Source organism: Triturus cristatus, chromosome 2_2 (assembly GCF_964204655.1).
Source record: "Triturus cristatus chromosome 2_2, aTriCri1.1, whole genome shotgun sequence".
NCBI classification, from domain to species: domain Eukaryota; kingdom Metazoa; phylum Chordata; class Amphibia; order Caudata; family Salamandridae; genus Triturus; species Triturus cristatus.
The window spans coordinates 1,219,654,970-1,219,668,210 of NC_140582.1; the positions used below are offsets into that span (position 1 = coordinate 1,219,654,970).

A 13,241-nucleotide genomic window follows, 5' to 3' on the forward strand; every position below is an offset into this window, starting at 1 on the left:
GTTCAAGAGAACCATTGGGAGTCTCAGAAAAGAGATCGGATTCTGTAAGAAAGCCTGAAGTTTCAAAAAGCAGTGAAGAAAAAAGAAAAGAAAAGAGCAATTCCACAGAGATTACTCCTGAATCAGAAGAGGAGGAGACTGAAGAACCACTTGAGATTATACTTGAAGAAGCAGGGTCAGAAGAAGATAGAGAGGGACAGATTGCGGAAGACCCCCGAGGAGGTGTAGGGAACATTCTTGACAAGCTAGGTGAAGGGACAAGTAGACAGCAAGAAGATTGCGTGTCGGAGACCCGAGGAGGGACAGGAGTAGGGAAGTCTCAAACAGTGGTGAAAGAAACTGTGGAGGAAAAGAAAACTGCTAGAAAAAGAAAACAGAAGGCACTTGAAACAGAATTGGATGAGAGTGAGAATGAACAAACAGAAGGTCGAGTTCTGAGAAAGAGAACTTGGATTGGAGAAAGAAATAATAAAGAAATTAGGCCGAAAAAGGTGATAAAAGGAGATCGTTGGCCTAACAACAGAGTAAAGAGATTGAGATACAGAGTAATAAGAACAAATACATCAAAAGCTGAACAAGTGAATGAAGTATCGAGTCAAAATGAAGTAAAAAGAAAGGAGCAAGAAGAATCAAGAGAACCTGAGGAAATAAAAAGAATAAGAAGACCCAACCAAAAGTACAGATCACCGGAATGGTCTTATGTGGCACTGTCTGAAGAAGGAGAAGAAGAAACAGTGACTCGAGATAATCCGGAGGGGATCTTGAGAAAAGTGGTTGAGGAAAAAGAAGGAATCTTAAAAGTTATCCTGACTGACATTGGAGAAGAGTCAGATGATGCACAAGATGTTGTTGATGATCTGATACAATTTGATGTTACTGAAGAAGAAGGAGTGAAAACTGATGAATATCCAAATTGAATGAACTGAGAAATCACTTGGAGAAAAAGTGAAAGGAGAAAGTCTGAAATTCAGTTGTCTGAAGTAATCCAAAGTTGGGAAATTACAGTAGTGGAGTAGTAGAGGCTAAGTCAAAAGACAAGGTCAAAGTAGTAAAATGGCTAACATAGAGGATAATCAAAGTAGATGTGCCTTCTTTAAAAGATGGTGTAGAATGTGCTGCTGCTGTACTGGATTATTAATGCTACTATGGGGAGTTTTAGTTTTATTAGTTACTTTTAAAGTTACATTTGAGATGCATACAGAAAATATGACAAATATAGAGAAGAATTTGCAAAAAGTAGTTCCGACTAGAATTAGTAATACTTACATACACAAAGATAGGTCAATTAATAATTTTTCTAGTAATGTTTTTTCGAAATTGCTATACGAATATGTGAAAACAATGGAAGTTAGGGATTGCTACGTTTGTATGCAATTACCTGCATCCGTTTCAGAGGGTGTTACTTATCATCATTTGCCAGCTACATATGGTATTTCATGTAGTATATTAAGTAGTGTTTTTTATTTGTTAGGGAAGATAGATTATAAGATGTCTAATAGAGATAGTATTTTTGGGCATTTGCCAATGAACAAAGAGCTGAATCCAGCTAAAGAAGCTAACACTTTTGGTGAGATTTTTATTGAAGAGAAAGGATTAACATTAGATTACATTTTTAAGAATAATTTAACTTGCAGTCTGAAAGAAGAGGAGAAAGCTTTCCTGGATATGGTAGAGGAAAGGAGATTGAACATGCATGAGAAAGCAGGGAAATATGAAGTGAGTGAGACAATTTGGGACATTGAAATGGGAAAAGAATTGAGAAATGGGGCTAGTCCAACTTTAGCTCTAGATGCACCACAGAAGGGTAAGCTATGCATTACAAGGAGGAAATCCCAATATGATACATATTTTGTTGGGACTAGTGAGTGCCATGATACATACTTCATTGCAACAGGTTGGGGTTTCAGAGGTGGAGAAGATACAGTTTTCCCAGGAGTGTATTATGTTTGTGGGAATAAGGCTTATTACAAGTTGCCTGACCATTGGTATGGCACGTGTTATGTGGGCCTGGTCTTTCCAAAGATTTTTCATATAGATAAAATAAGAGATGTAGAACATATTAATTTACTAATGCGTTTCAAGAGAGAAACTCCAAAGATGGGCCCTCACTTGCACTCACCTTCGGCAAGGAACAAAAGATCTCCGCTAAAAAGCCCCATCTTTGGGTGCCCGTCGGGAATTGCAGCGCCGACCCGACGAGGAGCAAAACCCAGATGATGAAGCATGACACCTAGCTTGCTGGGTGTGTGAGGGTTTTAGTTCCACCAATGTGGGTTCCCCCATCCTACACATGCTAGTACACTCTCAGGCCAACTAGACATTGCTCCCCACTTTGTCTTGATCCCAAGGATGAGTGTACTCTTCACACTCTTGTACAACTAGAGGAACTGTATACCCTTCTCGTATAACTACTTCAGGGCTTGTATACTGGACCTCGTTAAATATAGCCCACCCGCTTTTATTTTTCCTTCGTTTGATTGGGAAACTACAAGATACAAATGTATTTTTTGGTTCCTGTTCCGTTATGTTTATTTTGTGATTTTTCCTGAGCGGAGATTTTCAAATGTAGCGATGCTACATCCTTTCCTTCTCGCTTTGCTCAGAGGTTCGACGGAAAAAGTCAATACAAATTGTGTCTTTCCTTTGTTTAATTCACTATAAGAATTGTTAGCCTAGGGAGGGTTTTTGCCACTTGCCATTTGCCTTTTGCCGCGTTCCGAATTTGCGTTGGTGAGGATCGTTGCTGAGAGGACTTCGTCTTGAGAGACTTTACAGAGAGACTGGTCCTGACCCGTTCTGACATTTAGCTAGAATAGGTAACTATGAGAAAAATGATTTATTCTGATTGATTTTCTTTGACTAATTTTAGATAAAGCAATATAATTTTGAATATGGTGTTGGTTATTATTTCTTGTCAATCATTGAGTATTATATTTTGATTATTATTGTATAGATTGTTTAGATTATGTTTAAGGGCAGTCTCAATAACCAGATCTGATCGACCTCGATATAGATGCAGGGTGTTTAGGAGTTTTTCTTTCCACAGGTTATTGCTGGTAGAGTATTTGAGCGTATGTTAGTGAAATGGGCCCTAGTGTATGAAGAATGTATGTGCGTGTAACTGTGAGATTACTCTATCCGTGGAAGTAGGGATATTATATACACCCTGATCTCTATCAGTGGCTCTTCCACTATGGTGGAAAAGCGTTGCCCCACCGCCTCAAGCAGTGCAGAAGAGGAACAATCATCACATGATGATAACTCAATCAATGAATCAATCAGGGGAATTGTAATTGCGCTACTCACCCGAGAGGGTATCAAGGCGCTGAGGGGGGGGGGGCGCAGAACTGTTAGGGGAAGAGCCAGGTCTTGAGGGTCTTCCTAAAGGTGTTCTGGGAGGAGGCGTGTCTGATGTCTGCCGGCAGCTTGTTCCAGGTCTTGGATGCAATGTGGGAGAAGGATCTGCCACCTGCTCTGGCTCTGTGGATGCGCGGGGTTTCAGCCAGTGCGAGTTTGGAAGATCGAATGTCTCTTTTGGGTACGTGGAAGTTGATTCTGTCATTGAGGTATTTGGGTCCATTGTTGTGTAGGCCTTTGTCGGCGTGAGTGATGATTTTGAAGGAGACTCCTTTCTCTACGGGGAGCCAGTGGAGTCTACATAGACGTTAGCTGATATGTTCTTGCCGGGGACTGCAGAGGATGAGTCTGGCGGCGGTGTTCTGTAATGTCTGGCGTTTGCGGAGTAGGGACTTGTAAATGTCGGCGTAGTATGCGTTTCATTAGTCCAGTCTGCTGGTGATGAGTCCATGGGCAAGGCATATTGTGCATGGGCAAGGCAACTGACAAGGCATATTGATTGCTTTGACCTCCTTAACAAACACCAATCAGGCTTTCGAGCAGGTCATAGCACTGAATCAGACATGACACCTATAATTGACAACGCGCTGCAAATCCTTGATCAGAGTGGATCCTGCTTACTCATCCTGCTAGACCTCTCCTCAGCCTTTGATACGGTCAAACATGAGAACCTGATAGATCTCTTGAAACATAGAATGGGACTATCAGGGGCAGTGCTAAACTGGTTCACCTCATTTCTCCAAAATCGGACACAACAATTCAAGGTCAATACCGCCCTGTCCAAACCCGTCCCAGTAACTTTGGGAGTCCCGCAAGGGTCCTCACTGTCCCCGACATTGTTTAATCTTTTCATGGAAACACTCACCGAAATTCTACACGCGTCTAATGTGCAATATCACATGTACGCCGACGATACACAAAACTATACCTTAAGATCCACACCTTGGAAGACATCAAATTGCTTAATACAACGCTTAGGAATACCCAGACTTGGCTGGCAGAAAACCATCTCAAATTGAATGCCCTAAAAACCGAATTCCTTCTAATAGCTGCACCCGCCCAAGTCCCCATAATGCAAGACTGGATTAAACATCTTACGGCATTCAACGTTCAACCTACAATCATGGACTCAGCGAAATCACTAGGAATAACTCTCGATAGTAACCTCAACATGCAAAAACACTTCAGCAATGCTACAAAGGGAGCAAACTTCCAGATAAACACACTGAGGAAGCTGAAACCCTTCCTACCATTCAATGACTTCAAGCAGGCAGTACAAGCTCTAGTTATACCTAGAGTGGAGTACGGAAGTGTCTCTCTTTGTGGCCTACCCAAAGCCTCAACGGCACCGTTAAGAGCTTCAATCATTGCTGCAGCGAGACTCATCACTGGTTCTAAAAGGAGTTCTCACATCTCCCCGGATCTACAATCCTTGAACTGGCTACCTCTTGAAGCCAGAATTCATTTGAAAATAGCGTGTATGACGCACAAAGCCATGCATCACAATACACCCGGCTATCTGGCACAGAAACTGACGATCTCTGGTGGGATCAGATCTTCAAGAAGTGCGGAAAACCCACTACTGAAACCGCAAAGATTCAACAAGAAGAAAACATATAACCGAACCTTCTCAGGGATGGCGCCCAGAATCTGAAATGCGGCATATTATCAAGCCCATTATCGCCGCTTTAGCGGCAGTTTCCTGCCGCTAAAGCGGCGATAATTTTAACGCCGTCCTTGATAATATGTCCCTATATGTTTTCTTTAGATCCGCTATACCGAGGAGCACAGTGCAGCCTAGAGAGTAAAAGGAGAGGCAAAGGGAAAACACACCAACATGTTGATGTAAAAATGTGAGTAAAAACACTGATAAACACCAACATCGATGTTTTCATCATCAAAAAAGTAACTCCCAGTGCAGGGTAAGTCCGACGAGGGAAAAGAGTGTGCTAGCGTTCCAACAGCGCCTTTAAATGTAGTTGTTGTTGGTGGTGATCAGCAGGCGCATAGCGCCCCGCCTGTCTTCAGAACGGAAGCGCTACAAACCTCGAGGTGGCGTGAGCGCGGCGGGTATTTCCACCTTAGAAGATGTTGCAATCGTGCACATTAAAAGTCTGCATAACCGTGAAGCATGTATGCCCTCCTGCTAGTGACGTCAAATCTCTGAGTCCTGCAGTAGGCGCTGTGAACGCAGGGGGCGCTGCTGCCCCGTCCATGCTCACAGGAGTGCGCCTACAGCACAGGAAGGCGTAAGCGCGGCGCTCTGCAGCAGGAGTCGGGGTGCACGGGAAGAGGAGCGCAGGACGCAGCGGGTGATCGCCCTGCAGCATGGTGACGTCGAGGCTCCCCCCTGCGGCGCTCACCCTCAAACAGGTACGGTCTGTCTGGCAAGGACTGCAGGCCTGTGCGAGCACGGAAGCCTCAAGGCGCTGCTAGAAGTAGCAGCTGCTTCCCCTGGCACACCCCCTGCTACCCTGAGGCCCTGGCACACCCCCTGCTACACCCCCTGCTCCCCCTGGCATACCCTGCTCCCCCTGGCATACCCTCTGCTACCTATGGCACATCCGATCTTTCGCTTCCCCTGGCACACTCTTCGCCACCCCTGGCGCTGCCGGCCCCTGGTCTCCCCGTTTTTAGGAGTGACGAAGGAAAGAAGAACAGAGGGGCCTCCAGGCTTTTTGTTAACAGGCTAGCCATCTTGGCATGGCGAGGCCTCCATGTTACTAAAGGTTGTAATGTTAAGAAGTGTCAGTGCATGATGTAATACATGAAGACACCACACGAGAAACATGAAAGTAACCGAAGGTACGCCTATGGGTGAAGTGCTGTGCCAGTACTGTTTTGTTTCTGTGAATTCTGGGACTTGTAGTCTTGTTTTATAATGGAACAAACAATAATACAAGTCCCAGAATTCAAAGAAAAATCTGGACTGGAGCAGCACATCGCGCATGGACCTGGGAAACGTGCCAGGGCTGGTTGCCTACCTGGGAACTAGAGGGAGCCCAAAGTTGAGAAGCAGAGTGCTACAGCCAGGGCTTTAAGTGCGATGAAAAAACTGTGAGGATAGGGGGAGGGGCTAAAGGGGCGTGGCCTGTGCAATTCAGATCGTGGTTCAAATAGTTAACTAAAAATCTATGCTTCCTATAATCTGCTGCTCACTGGCTTCTCTGTGCTTTGTTATTGCATCCAGAAATAACACAATAAGTGATATACACCTAAAACAAACTAGGATTATTGTCTTTGTCAATGGTTATTAGCTGTATAAGGTACAAGAGTAACAATGTTTTTGTTGTAAATAATATTGAAAATGTCTTCATTCTGAAATTGTGAGAGTGTGAATTAAGCATTACTGGGGTCTGTGTTAGGCATACCTTCAGAGTGTCTCGCTTCGCACCCGTGTATCCCTTCACACCACACGTCATCACACACTCGCCTCTAAGCACTACATTTTCGGTGACTTCCTCCTTGTCAGAATTACGACCATTGCTTATGCCCTTCACACACGTGGAATAACACTGGCAAATGGCACACCTGACTATTTCTCTGTGGGCACTGCGGAGATGGCAAGGATTTGGTGAACAACCTGTATTAACACCCCTTTTTTTATTTCAACGCTTAATGAGATTTTGTATAAACCGGAGAAATAAACCCCACTAAATACAAGTGGGGATATTGAACTCCTTTATAATATTTGAAATGACAGGGGTTGCAAGTTGCAACCTCGACGTTTTCTGAGAGAATCGGTATGTTTTCGGCAAAGGCAGTTGTTTTTAGGGTAGCTGAGCTAAACTTAATAACTTTTATGTCGGTAGAATTGTTGAGAAGTGTCACTAAAAGATCATTGGCCAACAGGAACAGTAAAGGAGAAAGTGGCAACCTTATCGGGTTCCCTGGTGGAGCGGGAAGAGATCCGAGAGTGAGCCATTGATTTTAATTCTGGCTAGTGGGGTGTCTTACAGAGCCATAACTATGTTATGAAAAAGGAATCTAGATGGTAGGATTGAAGAACCGCTTCTAAATGAGGACAAGATACTTTATCAAAGGCCTTCTCGGCGTCAAGGGCGATGGCGGGTGTGGTGATGGTTTGGGCCTTTTCAATAACGTAGCAGACGGCGTGTGTACTATCGCTAGCAAGTCGTCTTCTAGTAAGCCTGTTTGGGAATTTATGAACCAATCTAACAGTAATCAGCTCCAGGCATTTAACTGTGATTTTTGCATATTTTTTAGCTCCCAAGTTAATTAAAGAAATTGGGTGGTTTTATTTTTTTTTTTTTTACATCTGTGTGATTCTTGCCCTCCTATGGTAGCCTCTGCAGCCGAACCAGAGACTTTACCATTTAGTGCAAAATAGCTCAGAGCGGCTTCAAGTGGGGATAAGAGTGTCTCAAGCATAGTTTTGTAGAAGACCATGGGTAAGCCATCTGGTCCAGGCGCCTTTTCAGTCAGGATGGGTCTAACTGCTGTGGAAATCTCCCCTCTCATATTGGGTCTATTGAGAGTTTCTCTGTCCGAGAAGGAAACCTCATTAGGAGACAGGTTATCGATCAAGGAGGCCAAGCCCTCATCTTTGAGGAATAGAAGCTAGATTGAATTTAGAGATATCCAGAATTGTGGGGTGTCTGCGTTGAGAACATATAGATTTACAACATAGAGATCGTTTTCGCCATGCGTTACTCTAGTTAAGGGTCAGCGATCTTGGTTGTTATTCAGTTAAGGGTCAGCAATCTTTGTTGTCGTGTTCAGATGACATGAGTGATAAGCCAGATATTTTAGAAATGAGATTGATGACCCGTTTTTCTTTAGCGGGCTATGTCATCTACCCAGCCATCTCTTAGAGACTGCATCTTTATTAGTGATTTTGGTTTCCTGCAACATAGGACTTCCCCCATAAGCTTGTTCCAATATTCGCACAACCAGGAGTACAGGGTTGGAGTAAGTGTGAGGAAAGCTATGTGGCAAAAAGTATGACTTTAACTGAACGAGAGCCCATTATTAAAGGAATCTATTAATTGTGTGGGAACACGGACGATTTAAAACTCCCCTTAACTGCAATAGGAGCTGATGCTTAGGTTGGTGTTTATAATTTACGCATCGCTTTCAAATTACTATAACTCACGCGCCTCCGTACACTGTGTTGTTGACTTTCTCTCCACACTACATTAACTCTAACCCGCCACTCTACCATACACGCTGTTCTCACAAATGATGTCATTTGAGATGTCATCAGTGTTGCTATGAATGTTAAAATGTCACATGGTATAACCGATGGAATATGAAAGGGAATAAGCAGCGCATCCCAGAGGTGAGAGTTATAGTAATTTGAAGATGGTGCGCAAATTATAAATTAAAGGTATAACTATAACCTTAGAATCTCTAACGTTTGTGTAGTTAAGATTGGTTTGCATAGAAAAAATAAAGTTATAGTAATTAGACGGTGATGTGTAAATTATAACTTTAGAATTTCTATTGTTTGTAAAGTTTACGTTTTGGTTTGTATAGGAAGAACAAATAAAGTTATACTAATTTGAAGTTGGTGCTAAAATTCTAAATTTAAGTTATAACTACAAATTTCTAATGTTTGTGTAGTTTAAGTAACGTTATAGTCCGGTATACAGAAAAGACCTTAACTTACGTTAAAAACAAAAATAGAAATGCAAAGAAAAAAGCAAAGGTTAAAAGGACATTATAGTTAGGTAAGAATGGCAGTCCATGTGGCATTTGAACTTTAAAAAATGATGAAATTCGCCAGTTATATTTCAGCGACCTATAACTTTACCCCACCATGCATTTCATTGCCTAAACTTCCCTATGGAAATTGCATGGTGGGCATGGGCGTCCGCAGAAATGTTTCCAGGGGGGGGCAAACTTTTTACTTCATCACCGTCCTCCGACATGATTGAGCACAAGTATTAAATACATTTAAAAAAAATCTATAACCACCTCTCTCTCTCCGTTTTCTGCTCTTCTCCCTTTCCCTTCTTTGGAAGTGAGCAGCGCCCATTGTGATGTGAGGTTGCTCTGTTTTTTTGTTGTGAGCCCTGCAGGATGCTCTGCGTTTCATTCATGCAGGGGCAGGGCTCACTTCACACCTCACCCCAGTTCAAGAAGTGTCTGCCTAATGCTGTTATCATGCAGATGCAGCGATTAAGCTAAAAGAAAGAGATAAAGGGAAAGCTAATCACGGCCACAAACCCTGCCCTGCCCAGTCTGCAGCACCTCAAAGGGATGCGGTGTCATGTTGCCATTTCAGCCCATGGCAGCCGGGCCCAGGAGAGGGCTCCCCCCTCACCCCCCCCCCACCCCGCCTTGTGTCTTTCACAGTTCACCAAATCTGCGAAACAAAGGGAGGGGGTTGCCCACCTGTAACTACAATGGCACCATTTCAAAAGCATGATGGACTCGTGGGGGGCCCATTCTAGTTAGACAGCCGCGAGGTCCAGCTGCCCACACTGCCCATGCCTAGCGCCGGCCCTGTCTGGGCCTGCACCAGCGATCCAGGGGGGGGCAAGTGCCCCCTTTGCCCCCCCCTGCGGACGCCCATGATGGTGGGTAAAGCATTTTGAGACCTCAGTTTTTCCTCGACCCCCCCGCTTGACGAATCTCCCCAAACTGTTCCTGTACATAGCTCATCTGGATGAACATTTTGTAACATTTTTCATGAAGATTCGTCAAACGGCGCCAAAGTTATTAGCCTTGGTAAAATAATAACTAACCAGTCCCGCTATGCTGAGTACTTGCACTGTGGGACCCTTGCACAGGGTGCAGGCATGCCGTACCTGAGAATCTGGAGCTCTGCTGGAATACTGCGTTTCGATGATGCAGGCGCTCACACGGGCAGTGGTACATCATGTTATTAGTTGACCCCAGAACGGACATGAATGGGTACATATGGTTCATCGGAAAGATTTGACATTTACTTACCATACTTTGTACGTTGTCCTGCACCTAAAAGTCTCTCCGCTGATTTAAGGTGGTGGGTGTGGATGGGGTTGAAGTCTTTGATATGGTGATAAATACTTTTGTTGCATATTTTTTTATGTTTTCTGATCCGGGGCACTGAATTCGAGCATTGCTTGGTGAATATTGGGTGGTAATCATACGACACCTCCTCCTAACACTGCACAGAGTGAATGACTCGCTGGCTCACTGCGGTCACCTACCCTGAGCCTGTTTTTGTAACTTTTAATGGAACCATAAACCAGACTCAAAGCCCTGAGTGGCAGGTGCGAGAGCCCTGTTATCTAGTGTGCAGTGCCACCATTTTCTGCTCCTGAATCTCTATTTAGGGAAAGTTTTATCTAAGTCTACACCGCTATCCGCAAGGTCACTCCATATCTCAAAGTATAGCCAGCTATGGACGACGGTGACTCACAGTGAAAGCGTACAATATAAACTTCTGTAAATTCTTATGAGCCAAATGCAAAATCTCAGAAATAAGCTCATGAGAAGGTGATGCACATGGATCGTACATCTACGTATGTAATGTATTATAATTGCATTTTTATAGTGCTTAATGGTTTTTGCTTCCTGCTTACTGGTCGACTTGAAAGAATGGGCAACAGCACAGGGGCTAATTCCAATTAAGCAATCGGGTTTTCAAAAAGGCTAATTCGCTATCACTAATTTACTGACCTTCACCCTGTTGGCAGAGTGAACCGTTGTAAAAAAACTAAAATGTATATATCTGTTTTATAGATTTAAAATCTGCATTTGATTCTGTTCCATAAGCTACACTGGGAGATTCCCCAAAAGCTTTTGGATGCCGTCACACTGTTGTAATCAAATACATGGGTACAAGTTAAATTGGGGGACGGCTCCAGTCCGTCTCGGAGAATTAAAACTTGTAATGGCCTTAAACAAGGTGGTGTATTGGCCCTGTGTCTTTTTAATCTTTGTATGTCAGATTTGTATCGGCATCTAGAAGCCATTAATGCTCACCCTCCTAAACTTGCCAATTCCCATTTAAAATATCTTCAGTATGCCAACGATATGATCTAATTTAGCCAAATCCCTGTAGGATTAAAGCGGCTAATCGCTGCTTTTGATTATTAAATTACAGCAAATCGTTTGGAACTGAATATATAATAACTAAGGAAATGGCAATAGGTTAATCGACTACTAAATCTCATACCTGGCAAGCTAGAGGAAGGCCAATTAAGTCATATAAATATTTAGGCATCCTATTTGATAATACAGTCTTGTTTAAAATCCATTTTATCGTACGGAGAGTGAAAACGTAATCTCTAATATTCGCTTTTAAGTCATCACGAGATTCTCTAAAATTCCAGTCGTACGAACATCTTCTCAAAGTTATCGGAGCCAAGTTGCTCCTGACTATTTCCTATGGCTCTATTATCATTAAGGAAAAGAATGTCAAACTATTGGACCTATTGCATGAAGGCCTGCAAGTCTGTTTTTAAAATTCCAAAAGCTATTGGACAAGCTGAAATACGTCTAGAATTTGGACTCCGAAGACAAATTATAGTGAGCCGGGGGTGGTTCTTGAAATGTAGGCATTCTTCGTTTTTATCAGAAGTTGATTCTTTAACAAATAATTGCTGGTACAAAATTAATCATTCTGAATACGCTGGGGCCTGGAGATATAACCTGTCAGAGTTCTTCCAAAGTTTCGATCTACAGTCGGGGTTCCCGGATGTGAATAAGCCCAGTTTTAAACAGTTCCTAAACAGAAGGATAAAAGTGAATTCGTTCACTGCTGATAAGGAGGCATTAGCTGCAAAAAAAGCATGCCTGGATAGTGATTCTCACCAAAGACTGGAAATTCAGCCTTATATAACCTCCAATTTTCCATCACGTATGAGTGATTAAATTTCTGAAATTGCGATTGGGCAGATATTCCACTAAGAATGGTACTCCAAAATGGATTCAGCAGTGGGCATCTAGAGACTGTAGACTGTGTGGGCTTCCGCAAGAAACTTTATTACATATTGTACGCATCTGCCAAAACCTGCTCACTGGACATCGCATACTGTTAAAGCATGTGAACATCATTACTCGATGCTGGGGTGAGATCAGTCCCCCAGGCCCTCATATTATGCTTATCAGGTGCTTCAATTACATTGACTTGCCAGTTTTTGACCATGGCAGGAAGAATGTTAGTATCTTACCATAAGCACCAGCCGTTTGCTTCTTCTTCTTCACTGTACATAATGTTTACAACAAGATATTGGGCTAGAACAACTGCAGCTTTATTTGTATCTTGACGAATTATGCATGAATTGGCTCTAACAGACTTGACGAATGATTTCCATATGGCACCTTGATGAATTGTTTAACTCTGATAAATTTCTATGTATGACTTTGACGTAAGATTTTTTTTTACAATTTATGATTTTTATGTATATAATGTTTACAAGCACCTGGCACTTTGTGTAGCTCTTTGTGGACACCTATAAATGCAGCTTTATTTTTATTGTGATGAAATCTATATGTATAGGTATTAATTGTACTGTTGAATAATTTCACATTGATGCATCGCTAACTTTGATGACCATTTACGCATATACTGTCTATAAGCACTTGCCACTTTGATGCAACCTGTACGTTTTTTTTAAATGGCTCGAGCAAATGTAGCTTTATTTTTTACCTTGATGGATTTTATGTGTTTTTGCTCTAAATCGAATAGTCTAGTAATCCCACAACGATGTATGGTTCATACAGGAACATTATGTGGCTGATTACGATCTTGTCCAGAAAGCATTCCTACCGAATCAGTCAAGGAACGCTTCCCGGACGACTCAGATTGGTTAAGTCGGACCGAGCGATTTGGATGTATCCGGATGCTTCCGGATGCCATTCAGTCAGATTCCCATTGACTTCAATGGGAGCCTGTGTTCCAAACGAGAACACAGGCTCCCATTGAA

The 13,241-nt window shown here is 42.8% G+C and overlaps 1 protein-coding gene across 1 annotated transcript in view; it reads left to right on the plus strand.

The window, feature by feature from the left end:
- Positions 1-5,463: 5,463 nt before the first annotated feature.
- Positions 5,464-13,241, plus strand: part of LYRM2 (LYR motif containing 2) — a 138,306-nt gene continuing 130,528 nt past the window's right edge. The window contains exon 1 of the mRNA XM_085642856.1: positions 5,464-5,730. Coding sequence (XP_085498982.1) covers positions 5,686-5,730 — 45 coding nt within the window. The 5' untranslated portion in view covers positions 5,464-5,685. The remainder of the gene's footprint in view (positions 5,731-13,241) is intronic.